General features: G+C 38.7%; 1 protein-coding gene across 6 annotated transcripts in view; it reads left to right on the plus strand.

Annotated features, from left to right (window-relative positions):
- The window catches only part of LOC132407438 (DENN domain-containing protein 1A-like), a 606,259-nt gene that overhangs the window by 578,341 nt on the left and 6,971 nt on the right, over nt 1–20,947 (plus strand). For 5 of the 6 annotated variants that reach the window (XM_059993934.1, XM_059993937.1, XM_059993935.1 and 2 more), the window contains one exon: nt 19,852–20,104. In XM_059993934.1, the coding sequence (XP_059849917.1) occupies nt 19,852–20,104 (253 nt within the window). The remainder of the gene's footprint in view (nt 1–19,851; nt 20,105–20,947) is intronic. The other variant, XM_059993938.1, reaches the window with a different exon arrangement.

Consider the following 20,947-nt stretch of genomic DNA (forward strand, 5'->3'; position numbering starts at 1 on the left):
AGAAACAAGACCATAGTGCAAACAAAGGATGCTATCAAGGATCATTTTTATTCACCAGATACATTTATTAGGAATTTGCTGTGTGTGTTGGTCAGAGCATTCCATCCAACAAGTGAAAGGTAACTCCATAGAAGTCAAAGACCGTAGCATGAGAACAAAGGGGAACAGATTGGATATCCATTCTGCAGATTTTGTAGCCTCACTTAGAACAAGTTACTCCAGAACAAGAAAGTATTTTCACTTTGGGTAATGGGGCTGAGTACGTATATAAGTAATTCTTCACTTCATGCATCTGAATCTGGTAGAATTCAATGTTCAAAGTAGGTTTATTATTGAAGTATGTTTGTCACCGTATACTAGCCACGCCTGAACAAAGACTGACAGACAACCAGTGTGAAAAAGAAGAGAAGCTGTGTAAATACAAAAATATAAATAAATAATATTGAGAACACAGGTTGTCGTGTCCTTGAAAGTGAGTCCATAGACCATAAGACATAGGAGCAGAATTAGGCCATTCAGCCCATTGATTTTGCTCCACCTTTTCATCACGGTTGAACACAGAACCCATTCATCCCCATACACCTGCCTTCTCACCATATCCCTTGGTGCCCTGAACTATCAGGAAACTATCAACTTACACTTTGAATATACCCATGGACTTGGCCTCCACTGCAATCTGTGGTTCACTGCTCTTCAACTAAAAAGAAATTTCTCCTTACTTCTGTTCTAAAAGGTCACCCCTCAATTTTGAGGCTTTGCCCTCCAGTTCTAGATACCCCCACCAGAGGAAACATCCTCTCTACGTGCACCCTATCTAGTCCTGTCAACATTCAGTAGGTTTCAATGAGATCCCCGTATTCTTCAAAATTCCAGTGAGTACAGGCCCAAAGCTGCTCATATGTTAACCCCTTCATTCCCAGTATCATCCTTGTGAATCTGCTCTGGACTCTCTCCGAAGACAACACATCCTTTCTGAAATAAGGGGCCTAAAACTGTTGACAATACTCCAAGTGCAGCCTGATCAGTGTCTTATAAAGCTTCAGCATTATCTCCTTGTTTTTATATTCTATTCCCCTTGAAATAAATGCCAACATTGCATTTGGCTTCTTTACCACAGACTCAACCTGTAAATTAACCTTCTAGGAGTCTTGCATGAGGACTCCTCTAAGTCCCTATCAAAATCATTGGCAAACAATGTGAAAAGCTGCGGTCCCAATACTGACCCCTGAGAAACACCACTAGTCACTGGCAGCCAAACAGAAAAAGCCCCCTTTATTCCCACTCACTGCCTTCTGCCTGTCAGCCATTCCTCTATCCATGCCAGTATTTTCCCTGTAGCGCCATAGGATTTTATCTTGTTATCAGCCTCGTGTGAGGCACTCTTATCAAAATACCTTCTGTGAATCTAAGTAAATGACATCCACTGCCTCTCTTTTGTCCACCTTGCATGTTACCTCCTCGAAATATTCTAACAGGTTTGTTAGGCAAGATTTCCCTTTACAGCAACCATGCTCTGATTTATTTTATCATTAGTTTCCAAGTACCTCGAAACCTCATCCTTAATAATGGACTCCATCACTTTCCCAACCACTGAGGTTAGGCTAACTGGCCTATAGTTTACTCTCTTTTGTCGTCCTCCCTTCTTGAAGAGTGGAGTGACATTTGCAATTTTCCAGTCCTTCAGGACCATGCCAGAATCAAGTGATTCTTGAAAGATCATAACCAATGTATCTGTTATCTCTTCAGCAACCTCTTTCAGGACTCTGGGATGTAGTCCATCTGGGTCGGATGACTTATCGATCTTCAGGCACTTCAGTTTACTTAGAACATTTTCCTTTGTAATAGCTGTTCCCTGACACTCACGGACACTGCCATACATCTAGTGTCTTCCACAGTAAAGACTGAAGCAAAGTACTTATTAAGTCCATCTGCCATTTCTTTGTCCTCCGTTGTTATCTCAACAGCATTATTTTTCAGTGGTCCAATATCAACTCTCACCTCCCTTTTATTCTTTACATAACTGAAAAAAAATTTAGTATCCTGCTTTACATTGCCAGCTAATTTGCCCTCACATTTCATCTATTCCCTTCTTATAGCTTTTCTAGTTGCCTTTTGTTGGATTTTAAAAGCTTCCCAATCATCCAACGTCCCACTCACTTTTACTATCTTATATGGCCTTTCCTTGGCTTTTATGCAGTCCTTAACTTCAGCCATTGTTGCCCAGCTCTGCCATTTGAGAACTTCTGTGGGACATATCTATCCTGCGCCTTGTGAATTATTCCCAGAGATTTCAGCCACCTCTGTTCTGCCATCATCCTGCCAGTAACCCCCTCCAAATCCACCTGGCTAGCTCCTCTCTCATGCCTCTGTAATTCTCTTTATTCCATTGCGATACTGATACGTGTGAGTTATGCTTCTCACTCTTAAGTTGCAGTATGAATTCAATCATATTATGATCACTGCCTCCCAAGGGTTCCTTTACATTAAGCTCCCTAATAAGATCAGGGTTATTACACAATACCCAATCTAAGACAGCCTTTCCCCTTGTAGGGTCGAGCACAAGCTACTCTAAGACTGCACCTTCAGTTCTGCATTCTTCGCCCTTTTGAATTTTGCCTCTGGTACAACTTAACTCTTTGCTCTGTCTGCATTTGTACTCAATCATCGTCTTGTCCGTTCTTACATTCATGCTACACCCAACATCGACTTGTAAACCCGCTGGCTCATCCTCAGCTCTATCATACTGGTTCACATCCCCCTGCCATATTAGTTTAAACCACTCCCAAAATTTCTAGCAAACCTGTTTGCAGGAATATTGGTCCCCCTTGGATTCAAGTGCAACCCGTCCCTTTTGTACAGGTCACACCTGCCCCAGAAGAGGTCCCAATGATCCAGAAATCTGAATCCCTCACCCCTGCTCCAAATCTTCAGCCACACATTTATCTGCCACTTCATTCTATTCCTATCCACACTGTCGAGTGGCGTAGGCAGCAATACTGAGATGATTATCCTTGACGTCCTGCTTGTCAGCTTCCTTCATAACTCCTTGTATGCTGTTTTCAGGACCTCCTCTCTGTTGCTGGCCACTGGCTGCTCACCCTCCCTTTTCAGGACATTGTTGATGCATTGAGAAACATCACAAATCCTTGCACCTGGGAGGCAAACTTCCATCTGTATTTCCTTTTTGTATCTACAGAACTACCTAAGTGTTCCCCCTAGCTATAGAGTTCCCTATTACTGCTGCCATCCTCTTCAGTATCCTGCCCTTCCTAGCCACAGGGCCAGACTCAGTGCCAGAGATACGACTACTGTTACTCCCCCCAGGTAGGTCGTCCCTCCCCAACAGTATTTTTGAAGGGGTCAGCCACAGGGGTGCTCTCCGCTATCTGATGTTCTCCCTCTCCTCTCTTGACAGTCGCCCGTTTATCTCCATTTATCTGTCTCCTGTAGCTTTGGGGTGACTACCACCCTGTAGCTCCTGTCTATCACCACTTCACTTTCCCTAACAAGCCAAAGGTCATCGAGCTGTAACTCCAGTCTCTAAGAACCTGTACCTCGATGCACCTGGTGTAGATGTAGCCATCCAGGAGGCTGGAAGTCTCCTGGATACTCCATATCTGACACCCGGAACAGAACACTGGCTCTGCAGACATACCCCCTATTCTCCTAAAAGTTAATTCAGAAAAAAAGAAATAAGAAATAAAGAATGAACTTCCCTACTTGCCTCCGTCTGTTCTTGCCGGAGCCTTACTACTCTGACTCAGACTATTCCAGTGATGACTGCTCTGTTAGATGATACTTCTCTTTTATTGAGACTGGGTCTTTAAAACTCTTCAGTGGACCTGCATGGGGACACTTCTGTTGCATCTGTGCTATACTCCAATCAAAATCCATAGGTTGTGGAATTAGTTCCACGTTAATGTGAGTGAAGTTATCACCCTGGTTCAGGAGTCTGATGGTTGAAGGCTCATAACCATTCCTGAAACTGATGGTGTGAGACCTAAAGCAGTGAGAAGAGGGCATAGTCTGGATAGTGAGGGTCTTTGATAATGGCTGTTTACCTAAGAATAATATCTGTTATTCATCCATAGGTGAATGTGAGCTATGATGTACATTGTGTATAAGTACTAATCAATCAGTTCAATAACTTGGCAAATTAACTTTTTCAAAGTCCTATAGGTAGAATAATAATAATATTTTGCAATCAATTCATGGAGTTCGGGTCACATTTGTTGAACGTAGTGGATTACTCTTGGAGTAAGTAGGCTTCAACCAGATTCCTGTCATACTGAGTCAGACGTGGGCCCACCTTTCGTAGAAATCAGGGTTTCCTGTGTTACTGGGAATTACAGAATCAGAATCAGGTTTAATATCATTGGCATATGTTGTGAAATTTGTTGCTTTGCGATGGTAGTGCATTGCAGTCTATTTTTTAAAATTGTACATTACAGTAAGAAGTATATGTATATATATTTAAAAAGTTAAATAAGTAATGCAAAAAGAGAAAAAAAAAGCAGTGAGGTAGTGTCCATGGGGTCAATGTGGAGGGGAAGGAGCTGTTTCTGAATAATTGAGTGTGTGCCTTCAGACTCCTGTACCTCCTCCCTGATGGTAGCAATGAGAAGAAGGCATGTCCTGGGTGATGGGGTCCTTAATGATGGATGACACCTTTTTGAGGTATCACTCCTTGAAGGTGTCCTCCTCCTTGAGGAGGCTGGTGGCCATGATGGAGCTGGCTGAGTCTACAACTTTCTGCAGCTTATTTCGATCCTGTGCAGTCGCGTCTCCTGCCCCTATACCAGAAGGTGATGCAACCTGTTAGAAAGCTCTCCACAATACATCTGTAGAAATTTGTGAGTGAACAGGCTTTTGTGGCTCTTCAGAAATGGCCACTATTACTAATACAGACTGTCCCCAGGTTCTGAGGATCTTACTTAAGGACGTCCCTACATATGAATCCCAATAAGATTATTTAGCCCAAAAGTCCAATATTATGTTTGGTTACATATATTTGTTCCTAAGAATGGCAAAACTAGTTTTCCTTATTCTCTCCACTTTTAGCAATTGTTCTTTCTTATTGGTCTTATTTGTTTTACTGTAAGACACAGGAGCAGACTTAGGACATTGGGCCCATAAGTCTCTTCCACCATTCAACCGTGGCTGATTCATTTTCCTTCTTAATATATCCAATGACTTGTCTCCACAGCCACCTGTGGCAATGAATTCCACAATTCACCACCTTCTGGCTAAAGAAATCCCTCCTCATCTTCTCAGTATTATTTATTTATTTATTATTATTTGTGTTGCACAGTTTGTCACCTTTTGCACATTGGTTGTTTGTCAGTCTTTGCAGTTTTTTATTGATACTATAGTATATCTTTATTCTACTGTGAATGCCTGCAAGAAAATTAATCTCAGGGTAGTAGGCATAGTTTGATAATAAATTTACTTTGACTTGACTTTCGTTAACTAGATTTATGGATTGCGAGTTGAGTGGCACTACCACTCTGATGTCACTGGGAATTTTGTGAGCGTCAGCATTAAACTTGATGGGCCAAAATGTAGCCTCTTGTGTTCTATGGAATTACATGAAATATAAAACCATAGCTTTAATTTATTTAATGACAAAAGTCACAGATTTTAATTCTCATTACTGCTGTCGAAGAGAAGGTACAGGAGCCTGAAGACCTACACTCAATGTTTTAGGAATGGCTTCTTCCCTTTCACTATCAGATTTCTGAACGGATAATGAACCATCCCAGGAACACTACCTCACTATTTTTGCTCTCTCTTTGCATTACTTATTTAATTTGATTTTTTAATGTACTTTTTATCTTACTTTATAGTATTTTTTTTGTCTTGCAATGTACTGCTGCTGTAAAACAACAAATTTCAGGACATATGTCAGTGACAATAAACCTGATTCTGATTGTGATTTCAGAAGCTGAAGAGTTCAAAGTGAATATGTTCCAAGTCAAAGTAAATTTATTATCAAAGTACATAATTGTAATATGTTACATATATTTATTAAATTATATGACATATGATACAATAGTTTTAATTTATTTAGATGCTGAAAACACATTTTATAATCATTATTACCATCAAGGAGGTAGTGCAGGAGTCTGACAACCCACACTCATTGTTTTGGAAACAGCTTCTTCCTCTCCGACATCAATTTCGGAACAGTCCATGAATATAATCTCAGTATTAATTCAGTCCTGATGCAGGGTCTCGGCCCAAACTGTCGACTATTTGTTTACTTCCGTAGATGCTGCCTGACCTGCTAAGTTCAAACAGAGTTTCATGTTAGTATCTCAGTATTCCACTTTTGCACTATTTATGTATTTCTATTGTAACTTACATTTTTTCTGTCATGCACTGTGTTGCTGCTGCAAAACAACAGATTTCACGACGTGTCAGTGATAATAAACCTGACTGTGATTCTGAAGATGTGATAGCGATCAGAAACCCCATGCTCTTGTGCACTAACCTGTGCAAGCCAGAAGGATTTGGTCCTGCCTGTGCTCTGATCTCTTCCTCAGGCATAATAATTGGTGTTAAAAAGGGCCAGGCTTACCATACAGCCCAGCCCAGCACCAGACAGATCCTCCTCGCTGTGGGCAATATGTGCAAGCGAGATTGAGTTTCACCGCAGTGCCCAGCAGCTAAATGACCTGCTGTCGTGCGTATATGAGCAGTTGTCAGACAGTTGCAGGCCTGAGGGGACAGAGGAATGAGAAGAAGGAAACAAAGATCTGCAAAAAGGAAGAGTGAAACAAACCAAATCGCTCCTTTGCTGTGGTCACTTCTAGCGTGAATTAACTTTGCTGTATTAATTAATTAACTGTTTTTAAAATTTGTTACATGTACATCAAAGCAAACAGTGAAGTATGCCATTTGCATCAATGACAAATAAAGTCCAAGGATGTGCTGGGGGCAGCCCACAAGTGTCTCCACACTTCTAGTGGCAACTTAGCATCCCCACAGCTTACTAACCCTGACCCATATGGCTTTGAAATGTGGGAGGAAACTGCAGAACTCGGAGGAAGCCGATGGATAACAGCAGGATAGAAGCTGTTCTTGTGCTTCGTAATGTGTGCTTTCAGGCTTTTGTAACTTCTGTCTGATGGGAGAGGGGAGAAGAGAGAATATCTGGGGTGAGTGGTGTCTTTGACTATGCTGGCTGTTTTACTTAGGCACCAAGGGTTGGAGAGAGTCCTGATTTCTCTGCTTTCTGTTTGGTTATTGCCAGTTTTTGATGTTATATAGAAGTACCTACTAATGCAGAATACAGTGATGTTGGTGACTGTTTTTGTCTAACTTTATCAGCCTCACTTTAATAACACAAAATAATGACAACAGCTCTATTATTCATTGATATTCCAATATAAAAAACTTGTGTCTGTGTTTCATGTCACACATTGTTGAAGGTCGAATGGCTTGAACACTGTCATGTTAGAATCTCTAAGCCTGACTTGTCTTGTTATATAGACAGTGATTTTCCCACCTTTTCTCTTCAGTGAGTAAAATTAAATTTTCTTCCTGTTTTCTTCAGCATTGTAAGACCCACACGGCATTATACAGTATTCCTCTCTGAGGAGTCTTCTGACGATGAGCTTCACCCTGAAGAGAACTCTGTATCTGCCTTCTCGGAAAGCTTTCTCTTCACTCCTTTTGAATGGTCTATTGACTTCTTCCTTCATATTCTATTGATTGAGAAGCTAGTGCATGAATTTGTCGGATTGTGCATGCCTCTGTCCATGGTCCTGACAGGATGTGATTGTATAATGCATGGTAGTCTTCCAGTGTAAAGCAAGCTCTATTTGTTAAATATCTATTTCTTGGCGTTTTGCTATCAACTGGGTAGAATTATTTATTACATTTCATTACATGGCAGCTGTTTCTGTTGGTCGTACAGGAACAAATTACTCCAGATGTTTTGCCTAATCTTTTAACTATTGGTCATAGTCCAGCATGCAGGCATGCAGAGAAGGATTATTCCCTGACAGTATAAAGACCGGATGTGTTTGTCTTTTATCAAGTGAACCTTTAGTCAATAGATCACTTTTCAGTATCTTAGTTGCCTTTTATCTTTAGCTTTCAAAAAGAGCCCTAATACTGGCAAAGATAAATAGCAAGTGCAAATTTACAAGCTACTTTACTTTTATTTATTGAGATACAGTGCAGAATAGAACCAACGAGCCACACCGCCTGGCAATCCCCCAATTTAAACTCAGCCTAATCAGGGGACAATTTACAATGACCAATTAACCTACCAGCCGGTACATCTTTGGAATGTGGAAGGGAACCGGAGCACCCGGAGGAAACACATGCGATCACATGGAGAACGTACAAACCCCTGACAGTCAGTAGCAGGAATTGAACCTGGGTTGCCTGTACTGTAAAGCGTTGTGCTAACCACTACGCTACAGTGTTGCTCTTTTTTTGTTTTCTGTGGGTTTAAAGTGGAAATTCTTTTACCGTTTCTTCTCTGTCTTGTTGTTCAAAGTACTGCACAAAAACACCAAGTGTTGTTTCAGTTACCAACTGATGTACCCTATCTGCCCAGGCTGTGTAGCTTGACATCTGCTAAGTTTGCCCTTTGTGGAATTCAGACCGGCACAGAGTGTATTAATTGCACACTTGCATTAGGGGTGAGAGAAGGGTTTCTTGAGTAAGTGTGAAGTTGGTGTTTCCCCTTGTAGGGGTGACCAGACTGAGGCACAGAATGTGGGATCAAATATTTAGGAATGATGTAAAGAAAAATGTCTTCACCCACCTCCCCCATCAAATTATCTCAAAACATATATAACATACATGGAGTATATTCATTAGAGCATTAACCATGGAGTATATCAAGTTCAAGTTCATGTTTATTGTCTTCTGACTGTACATATATGAGGGAGAGAGAGAGAGAGAGAGAGGGAGGGGGAGGGAGAGGGAGAGGGAGAGAGAGAGAGAGAGAGACCGACCTGACCTCCAGCTCCAGATTTTTCCCTCAGGGTTTACTCCTGAAGCCTTCCCTTTGAGTTGGTATAGCTGCAAGGCAGTGGACGTTTCAGATCAGAGTTCTCCCTCTCCTAGATGAGCTGTCAACCATGGCTGATGAGCCCCATCTTGCTGACATGTACAACCAAACAAAACAATATTCCTCTGGACCACAATGCACCCATGCAAAATACATTGCACACAGCACATAAAACAAAATATTGCCACAATAAGTTAATAAAATGTAATTCAAAATGCATGTGAAGGGCACAGCACAGGTAGGCAGTACAGTAAACAGCTTGCTATCCTAGTGGTGAGATTTCAGTGATGGCGACTTTCATTAGAAATTCATTAAAATTAGTAGATTTTAGATTCAGCATAGCAGTGGATCCTCTGGCACAACACATCCGTAACAACCGTAAAACCGATCTGCATTAATCCCAATGTCTGCATGAAACCCATATCTCATACCAAAGAAATCAAAGTGCCTGAACAATCCCCACTAAACTCTCATGAAAGCAAGTGCTTTAGTGAAAGCACTATCAAAAGATATTAACCCGTTTACATTCCACCTAGTTCCATCAATGTGCACCCAAAACATAGTCCTTGATGTCTCTTCATCCATGAACCTATCCAAACTTACATATTACATATTACAACTGAACCTACATTTATCCAATTTTCCCAGTGTTCACATTGCAGACCTTGAGAGCCTGCCTTGCTGTTCACTATGCCACCAATCTACAGCGTGGTCGCATAGCGGTAAGCACAACTTTATGGTACCAGTAACCTGGGTTCAATTCCTGCCGCTGCCTGTAAAGAGTTTGTATGTTCTCCCCATGACAATGTAGGTTTCCTTCAAGTGCTCCAGTTTCCTCCTACAGTCCAAAAACGTTCTGGTTGGTAGGTTAATTGGTCATTGTAAAATGTCCCATGATTGGACTAGGGTTAAACCTGGGGTTGCTGGGCGGTGAGGCCTGAAGGTCTGGAAGGGCCTGTTCTGTGATGTATTTCAATAAATAAATCTGGGGGTCTCCCACAAGTTTGCAGATCCAATATACCACATTGCAATCTAAATCATTAAAGATTCAGGATTATTCAATGTAATTTCCTGTACACAGGTGTAAAGGAGAACAAAATAATTGTCACTCTGGATGTGATCAGCACAAAAAACAGAATAAGCTAAAGAACACAATAATAATTTTTAAAAAACACAATAAAGATAAATACATGAGCTAGCTTGTATACATAAATTGTACATCAATTAAACGATGCTAGGCTGTACAATAAGGTGACTTACAGGAAATAATAATGGAGTATTAATAAATTATAATGGCAAACAATATAAAGCTTTTAAAAAATCAAACAAATTTAAATATTAAGAATTCTTATTTGGTTTATTTTCACTTTTTTCTGTCCATCTGAATTAGTCTGATATTTAGAATCTCCTCCACCATCCAACCAGCATCGCACTTCTCTGAAAATATTTCTGACATGCTACGTATTTCTTGATCGCTTTGAAGTAAAGATTTTATTCTGTAAGAGTTTATGAATGAGGTATTCCTACTGAATGGAATGAACTCTATATAATACATTTACCTCTTTGAATTACTGAAATATAATCCTGATCTAAATGGTTTTTGATATACTTTTCAAAGGTACATTTAATGTCAGAGAAGTGTATACAATATACATCCTGAAATGCTTTTTCATCACAACCATCCACAAAACAGAGGAATGCCCAAAGAATGAATGACAGTTCAATGTTAGAACCTCGGGGACGTCACGTGATGACATAGGATCGAGACGTGGAAATCCAGCTGTCCAGTAAAAAAACTAATAAATTAATGCTTAAATGAAGAAAAGTTAGTAAATATTTCCTAAAAACTACGTCTAAACTACTCAGGATCTTCCTTAGATATGCCTCCTAAGCAGACACAGAAGAAAACTACTACTCTGAAGACAGTACAAGCTGGGCCGGCCACCATGAAGAAGCCTCGGACTCAAGTGCATCTTACCTCCGGCGATACAGAACAGGGAGCGGCGGCAACATCAACAGTCTCCAAGAAGGAAAAACAGGAACTGCGCGTGCGCAAACATGAGCAATGAGGAAGCATGCGCAAACATGAGGAAGGGGCATGCGCAAACATGAGCAATTTGAACTACAAATCCCGGCTACGATTGGAAGTGGAAGTGAAAATGAATCCAAGGTGGACTCGGATTCTCTGGAACATACAGATGAAGATGAGGCAAAAGAAGAACAACAGGAAGAGGTTGGAGGTGGAAGATATTCTGGAGACATAAGAGAAGCTTTGGCACAAATAATGCATGAATTAAAAGAACTTAAAACATTAAAAATAATAAAAGATATTAAAAATATGAAGACTATGTTTGATAAAATGGTGAAACAGGAGAAAATGGACAAGAAAGTTAAAAAGCTGAAAGAAATAACGGGAGACTTTATTGATAGAGTGAATAAAATAGAAGATAATATTCTTGCCTGGACATCAGAAAGAAAACAACTGTTGGAAAAAATAGACTTGCTTGAAAATTTTAGTAGATGAAATAATATTAAAATTGTTGGTCTTAAAGAAGGGATAGAGGGAGAGGATCCAATAATTTTTTTTCAAAAATGGATCCTGGAAAATTTGGAAATGGAAGAGGGAACCCAGTTGATTGAAATCGAAAGGGTCCACAGAGCCTTAAGATCAAAACCCCAACCTGATCAAAAACCACGACCAATCTTGATAAAATGCTTAAGATATCAAGATAAAGAAAAGATCCTGAAGGCGGCTGCCCAACGTGCCAGAAAGAGGAATGAGCCATTGATGATAGAAGGGAAAGCAGTTCTTTTCTATCCTGATATAAGTTATGACTTTTTGAAGAGAAAGAAGGAATTTAATCCAGCGAAAAAAGTTTTATGGGAAAAGGGTTATAAATTTATATTGCACCTCCCGGCAACACTGATCATTTTTTTGGATGACGGAAAAAGAAGAATTTTTTACTGATCATCGGGATGCAGAGGAGTTTGCACAAGAACTCCCAAATATTCGCTAGACACAGTAAAGATTTAAAAGTGAAACAGATTAAAGATGAAGACGAGGACAGTGAAGTGAGTTGATGGACATTAAGGACAGGAGAATATTTAAATATACTTTTAATTATATGATACAGGGGGAGAAAGGTAAAAATTTGAGAAATATTAATCGAGAGTAGTGATATTATTTTTTTCTTCTTTTATATATACTTTTTTCATGTTACGGGGGAGCTGGGGGAACTTCGGATCGATCGCTACGGGATTCACGTGTGTAAACATGGCGTTTGCCATGACCCGCACAACGGATGGGGGTAATGTTGTGGTTTTTTTCATTCACAACATTAGCAGGGGGGTTTTTGTTATTTTTTTTCTTTATAATTTATTTTTTTTTATCTTTCTTTCTTTGCCTGGATGATCGGAGGGGAGACACATAGCAACATGGAGAATTTTTAAATAATTCCCCAAGGTACTATGAGAGTTGAAATATTATGTATTATTATAGACTGGAGTAACCCCGTTAAAAATAATGACTAATTTACTGAATTTGTTAAGTTTTAATGTTAATGGGCTTAATGGACCAGTGAAAAGAAAAAGAATTTTAACATACATTAAGAAAATGAAAATAGATATAGCTTTTATACAAGAAACACATTTAACAGAGATAGAACATCAGAAATTAAAGAGGGATTGAGTCGGAAATGTTATAGCAGCTTCATTTAATTCAAAAGCGAAGGAAGTTGCAATTTTGGTCAACAAAACTTTACCAATTAAAATACAAAATGTATTAATTGATTCTGCGGGAAGATACGCAATTATACATTGTCAAATCTTTTCAGAACTATAGACTTATAAATATTTATACACCAAATGAAAATGATGTAAAATTTATACAAGAAGCTTTTTTGAATTTGGCTGATGCACACGATAAAATATTAATAGGTGGAGACTTTAACTTTTGTCTAGATCCAGTTTTAGATAGATCAGCAAAGGTTGTTACAAAACCAAAAGTAGCAAAATTAACTTTATCATTGATGAAAGATTTAAATTTGATTGTTATATGAAGAAGAATTAACCCAAGAGAAAGAGATTATTCATTTTATTCAAATAGACATAAAACTTATTCAAGGATAGATTTTCTTCTACTATCAGCAAATATTCAAAGAGTGAAAAATATGGAATATAAAGCAAGAATATTGTCAGATCATTCCCCTTTGATAATGACAATGATAATGATGGATAAGGAGGAATCGATTTACAGATGGAAATTTAATTCAATATTATTAAAACATAAAGATTTTTGTGATTTTATGAAAAAACAGATTAATTTTTTTTAGGTACAAACTCACATTCAGTTGATGATAAATTTATATTATGGGAAGCGATGAAGGCATATTTGAGAGGCCAGATAATAAGTTATACTTCTAAAATTAATAAGGAATATATGGTAGAAATAGATCAATTGGAAAAAGAGACTACAAAATTAGAAAAAGAATCTCTATATGACAGAAGAAAAACAAAGACAACTTATTAATAAGAAGCTACAATATAATACACTTCAGACATACTGAACAGAAAAAGCAATTATGAGAACTAAACAGAGATATTATGAACTAGGTAAAAGATCACACAAGATTCTTGCTTGGCAGTTAAAAACAGACCAGGCTTCCAAAACGATAAATGCAATTAGAACAAGTGTAAATAAAATTACTTATAAACCTTTAGAAATCAATGAAACTTTAAAATTTTTTTTATTCTGAATTGTATCAATCAGAATCACAAAATGATATTGTTGAGATAGAAAGGTTTTTATCACAAATAACTCTCCCAAAATTGAATTCGGAAGAACAGAAGGGATTAGATGTGCCTTTTACATTAAAAGAGGTCGAAGAAGCTCTAGGATCACTTCAGAGTAATGAATCTCCAGGAGAAGATGGTTTTCCACCTGAATTTTACAAAAAGTTTAAAGATTTATTAATTCCTCCTTTTATGGAGCTAATACACCAAGCGGAAAGAACGCATAAACTTCCAGAATTTTTTTCAACACTATTCTTTCAACACTATTTTAATAGTATTGCCAAAAAAAGACAGAGATCTTTTAAAGCCAACATCATATAGACCTATTTCTTTGTTGAACATGGACTAAAAGATAATAGCAAAGATTTTATCTAATAGATTATCTAAATACTTACCAAAATTAATACACATGTACCAAACAGGATTTATTAAAAATAGACAATCGGCAGATAATGTAACTCGGTTACTTAGCACAATTCATTTGGCGCAAAAGAGGGAAGAAATGAGTGTGACAGTTGCTTTGGATGCAGAAAAAGCATTTGATAGATTGGAATGGGATTTTTTATTTAAAGTATTGGAAAAATATGGATTAGGAGTATATTTTATAAAATGGATTAAGACCTTAAATACTAACCCCAAAGCTAAAGTGGTGACAAATGGCCAAATTTCAACATCATTTCAGTTAACAAGGTCAACTAGACAAGGTTGTCCATTATCACCTGCTTTATTTGTGTTGGCGATAGAACCATTAGCTGAATTAATTAGAACTGACTCAGATATTATGGGTTTCAGAGTTAATCAGGAGGAATATAAGATTAACTTATTTGCTGATGATGTTCTGATTTATCTAACTAACCCATTCCATTCATTGTGTAAATTATCTTCTAGATTGGAAGAATATGGGAAAATATCAGGGTACAAAATAAATTGGGATAAAAGTGAAATTCTACCCCTTACTAAAGGAGATTATAGTCAATGTCGATTAATAACTCAATTTAGATGGCCGATAAATGTTATAAAGTATTTAGGTATAAGAGTTGATAATGATATAAAGAATTTATATAAACTAAATTATTTGCCATTATTGAAAAAAATTCAAGAGGATCTTGAAAAATGAATGATGTTACCAATAACATTAGTAGGCAGAGTAAATGCTGTAAAAATGAATATACTCCCTAGATTACAATATTTATTCCAAACGCTACCAATACAATTACAGCAGAAGTTCTTTCAAGGGTTAAATAAATGTGTGAGGAAATTCCTTTGGAAAGGTAAGATGTCAAGAATATCGTTGGAAAAATTGACATGGAAATGTGACCTAGGAGGGTTACAATGACCAAATTTTAAGAATTATTACAAAGCAAATCAACTTAGATTTATTGCATCTTTTTTTGATGAAGATAAACCGGCATGGATTAGAATAGAATTAGATAAAATAGGAGAAAATATACCAGAAGATTTTATATATAAATGGATATGGGAAAAGAAAGAATCTCCAATACTAAAACATTTGATTGATTTATGGAATAAGGTAAATGTTGATGATGAGATAAAGAAATCTTTATTAGCAAAGAGACCTTTAATTCAAAATAAACTTATCCCTTTTACAATGGATAACCAACTATTATATAACTGGTTTCACAAAGGGATTAGATATATAGGAGACTGTTTTGAAGGAGGCATATTAATGTCATTTGACCAATTAAAGAATAAATATAAAATATCAAATAACACTCTTTTCTGTTATTTCCAATTAAGGGCTTATTTAAGAGATAAACTGGGTCAAACAATGTTATTGCCGAAACCTAATGAAATAGAAACTTTAATTCATAAAGGAAAAATTTAAAAATTTATTTCTGGTTTGTATAGTTTGATTCAAAAACAGGCAATTAAACAAGGAATTCATAAGTCAAAACAAAAATGGGAAACAGATTTGAATATTAAAATTGATGAAACAAGTTGGTCAAGATTATGTCTTGACAGTATGATAAATACAATAAATGTTTGACTAAGATTAGTACAATATAACTTTTTACATCAAATTTATATTACACCACAAAAAATAAATAGATTAAACTCAAATTTATCTGATCAATGTTTTTGATGTAATCAAGAAATTGGTACTTTTTTACACTCTACTTGGTCTTGTTTTAAAATTCAACCTTTTTGGACAAATTTAAGAGTTTTACTGGAACAAATTATTGGAATACAACTTCCACATAATCCAACATTGTATTTACTAGGCGATATTGAAGGGATAAAATCGAAATCCAAATTGAATAAATATCAGAAAGAATTCATAAAAATTGCATTGGCAGTAGCCAAAAAGGCTATTGCAGTTACTTGGAAATCGGATTCATACTTAAGTATAGATCGTTGGAAGAATGAAATTTTCAGCTGCATTCCACTTGAAAAAATTACTTATAATTAAAGAGATAAATATGAAATATTTCTGAAAATTTGGTACCCTTATTTACAAAAGATAGGATTAAATATATAGGTGCTCCGAAGATAAAATTATTGGTTACTTGGGGAAAGAAATAAATATACATACTAAAGCTATTATGAACTCCATGGAGCATGTGGGGATCTTCCGATATCCAGGCATTCTTTCTTTCTTTTTTCTTCTCTTTTTTTCTATAGGGATATGTTAGCGGGGAGGGGGGAAGGGTTGACAATTATTTTTCTTTCTGTAACCTATTTGAAATTTCAAATAAAAATTTTTTTTAAATGTTAGAACCTCTAAGTCCTCCCCCCCACCCAGCTCCCCTCCCTCCTGCACATAAGCAGCAGCAGGCACCAATCCCCCCTCCCCTCACTGGAAAAAAAAAGCATCAGCACCCACCACCCAGCACTCGAGCGTGAGCAAAGCAACAGTAAAGACGCAGACTTGCAGTACTCCAAAGACTACATTCTTCACCCGGCATTCAACATACCACAGTGTGTGTGTCTCTCTCTCTCTCTCTCTCTCTCTCCCTCTCCCTCTCCCTCTCCCTCTCCCTCTCCCTCTCCCTCTCCCTCTCCCTCCCTCTCCCCCTCTCCCCCCCTCTCCCCCCCCCACAAGGGAGAAAGAGGTGTCTCCGTTTCCCAGTGAGAGGGGAGACACAGCAAACATCTCGCTGGTTTATGATGTTAAAAGTTCATTGTGCCGCCTTTCTCGAGCTCTGTGCCCAAAGATCTCGAGCCGTAGACGACACACGGATCTCCTGCTGTGACACCGACTTTCGATCCGCCCATCTTCAGAGCCCCGAGATCCTAGGCCTCCAAAGGCGTGCCGAACTCTTAGGCCGAGCCCTTTGCGTGCCGAGTGATGGCCAGTTATGAAGCCCCAAGAGCAGGTCCCATTCTCGCAAAGAACCGTAATCAGCATGTAACTCCAGGTCGGGGTCTTCAAAAGAACCCTGACAGGGAATAGAGATATCAAGGATGGAAACAGAGCTGTTTCCGAAGATGCAGGCAAAGGAGTCGCCGTTTAGCACCTTCCTCACTTCGCTCCACCTCCTCACAAGGACATGTTGTAGTATCAGGAAAGGATGAGTGTAACGATCAGAAAAATCTTTCAGCCTTTCTTCCACTTCTCAAAATTCAAAGACAATTTAAAATCAAAGTACACATATGTCACCAAGATTCATTTTCTTGTGGACACTCGGAGTAAATCTAAGAGCCACAGTAGAATCAATAAAAGACCACATCCAACAGGACAGACAAACAGCCAACGGGCAAAAGCAAAAGAAAAATAATAATAATAAATACATAAGGTAAACGTGAAATCCTGTTAGTGTGATTGAATTAATTTAATACCTTCTTCTTAGTTGAATAAAGAAATTATTCATGAGGACAGGTAATGTGAATGGGGCTCACCATCGGTCTGTGAATAACCTGGACCCACAGTATCCCCTCACTAGTCAAGAAGGCACAACAGCATGCTACAGGAGCACCGTCGCGAGTGTCCTGTCTGGCAGGATCTTTGTACATACAGAAGCTGCAAGGCATTGGACTGCAAGACCCTACAGAGGAGAGTAAAAACCGCCGAGAGGATCACTGGGGTCCCTCCCTCTGTTCGGACATTTACTGGGAGCGTTGCAGATGAAAGGTCTAAAGTATTGTTGAGGATCCCTATCGCCCATCCCACAATTTCTTTGACCCAGTACCGTCAGGGAGGAGGTACAGGAGCATCAAGACGAGGACTGCCAGACTGGGTAACAGCTTCTTCCCTCAGGCTGTGAGACTAATGAATACCCTACAACCACCGAGTTCTCATCACTAGGACAGTGAGCTGTTTACTGTACACCTGTGCTGGCTTCATTATATGCATTTTGAATTATATTTTGTTGAATTATAGTATAAAATTTGGTTTATGTGCTGTGTGTGATGTATGCTTTGTGAGTGCATCATAATCCAGAGGAACATTATTTTGTTTGGTTGTATATATGTACAGTCAGATGACAATAAACTTGAATTTGAATACAACAATTCATCACAGTAACTGTTTCCACACTTTTTGGGAAAAGGTATATGTTGGAACATTGCCCTGCCATCCATATACTTATCCAAACTTCTCTTAGAATCGAACCTGCATCACCACTTCCGCTGGCAGCTTGTTCCACTCTCTCACAACCCTCTGATTGAAGAAGTTACCCTTAAACATTTCACCTTTAACGCTTAACCCATAACCTCTAGTTCGAGTCTCATCCAACCTTAGTGAAAAAGCCTGCTTACATTTACCCTATCTATACCACTCTTAATTTTGTATACCTCTATCATACCTCTACGGGGAAAAAGCCCTAACCTATTTAACCTTTCCCTTAAGACTCGGCAACATCTGTGTAAATTTTCTCTGCAGTCTTTCAATCTTATGGATAACTTTCCTGTAGGCAAGTGATCAAAACTACACACAGTACTCCAGATATGACCTCGGCTTAAATGTCGACTCCTGTAGTTAGCACTCTGATTTATGAAGACCAATGTGTCATAAGGTCCCTTTACAACCCTAAGGCACCTCAGTAGTGTAGCGGTTAGCACAACGCTGTCACAGCTCGGGGTGTCAGAGCTTAGATTTCAGGTCCAGCATCCTCTGTAAGGAGTTCGTGCATCCTCCCTGTGAACACGTGGGTTTCCTCCGGGTGTTCTGATTTCCTCCCACAGTCCAAAGATGTACCGGTTAATAGGTTAATTAGTCATTGTAAAATGTCCTGTCAGGCTAGTGTTAAATAGGCTGGTTACTGGGCAGTGCAGTTTGTTGGACTGGAAAGGCCTGTTCGGTTCTGTATCCCAATAAATAAACACTTGTGACACTACCTGAGACTAAAACTGAATAAAAACTAATTCTGCACCCTTGATCTATCTCTAGAAGCCATTAAACCTGGCCACAGAGCCTGCATCCAAATGCCCCAACATGTTGATCCAAATGAGGCCCTTGAACCAGATGCGATTTGACTAATTCTCTGCACATTTCAGCTGCAAATGCAAAATCCTTCAAGATTGTTTAATGTAAATTCAAATACACAAGTGTAAAGGAGAACAAAATAATTGTTAACCTGGAGCCAGTCCAGCACAAAAAATGCACAGTAAGCTGAAGAATACAATAATAATACAAAAACACAATAAATATAAATACATAAGATAGCTTATATACACAGATTGATTAAATATCCATAAAGTGATGTTAGGTACAGGAGTGTTTCAACATAAGGTGACTGACAGGTTAGTGGGTGGAGGTGTTGATCAGCCTTACTGCTTGGGGAAAGTAACTGTCTTTGAGTCTGGTGGTCCTGGTGTGGATGCTACGTAGCCTCCTCCTCGCTGATGGGAGAGGGACAAGCAGTCCATGAGCAGGGTGGGTGGGATCCTTCTTAATGTTACCGGCCCTTTTCCAGCATTTTTCTATATATATGTCTTTGATGACAGATGTGTCGGGCAATGTTGACTACTCGTGGTAGACCTTCCTGTTCGCGGCAGTCAGCCAAGTTTCCCTGATTTTATTTCAGATACAAACCTGATCTGGTGTTTCTCTCTTCCCCATTTGCCAGGCCTCAGCCATATAAAACTTTAAAGGAATCTGATGCTGTTGATGGAGAAGATTTGGGTACTGAGAAGAGGCAGGGGCATAACATCTTTTCTGGCCTGTCAGTACCAACCAGGAATATGGATGTGAACTTACTGGACGATCTGTTCAGCAGTATTAAGGTAACTTCACAACATCAGCCACTCAGCCAAGCAAAGAGCATGGAGGATCTGAGGACCCCTAAAGAGGAAGAAATAGAGAATACATTTGGAACTCAGGTTTGAACAAATGATTTTGTATAATGACCTTATAATGCAAATCTCCATGCTCCCAGATTATCCACATGTATTGATTTATTTAGTGATACAGTGTGGAACAGGCCCTTCCAGCCTAATGATCAACCCACCGATTGATTTAACCCTCGCCTGATTACAACTTACAATGACCAATTAACCTACTGACCACAATGCCTTTGAACTATCGGAGGAAACTGGAGCACCCAGTGGCTTTGACAATGTTCAATATGCCACAATCTTGGTGTCATTTACAGGCATACTAACCCACCCATTTACACTCAGTGGCCACTTTATTAGGTACATCTGCTGGTTAATGCAAATATCTGATCAGCCAATTACGTGACAGCAATTCAATGCATTAAAGCTTGCAGACATGGTCAAGAGGTTCAGTTGTCGTTCAGGCCAAACATCAGAATGGGGAAGAAATGTGATCTAAATGACTTTGACTGTGGGATGATTGTTGCTGCCACATGGAGTGGTATGAGTATCTTAGAAACTGGTGATCTCCTGGGATTTTCATGCACAACATTCTCTAATTTACAGAGAATGGTGTGAAAAACAAAAAAAAAAAGAAATCCAGTGAGCAGCAGTTCTATGGACAAAAATGCCTTGTTCATGAGAGGTCATAGGAGAATGGCCAGACTGGTTGAAGCTGACAGGAAGGTGACAGTAACTCAAATAACCATGCAGTACTATAGTTGTGTGTAGAAGAGCATCTGTGAATGCACAACAGTTGAACCTTGAAGTGCAACATGGACTGCAGCAGCAGAAGACCATTCCTGTACCTAATAAAGTGGCCATTAACTGTAGATGGCCTTCTGCTGT

The sequence above is a fragment of the Hypanus sabinus genome, chromosome 18, assembly GCF_030144855.1.
Source record: "Hypanus sabinus isolate sHypSab1 chromosome 18, sHypSab1.hap1, whole genome shotgun sequence".
Lineage (NCBI taxonomy): Eukaryota > Metazoa > Chordata > Chondrichthyes > Myliobatiformes > Dasyatidae > Hypanus > Hypanus sabinus.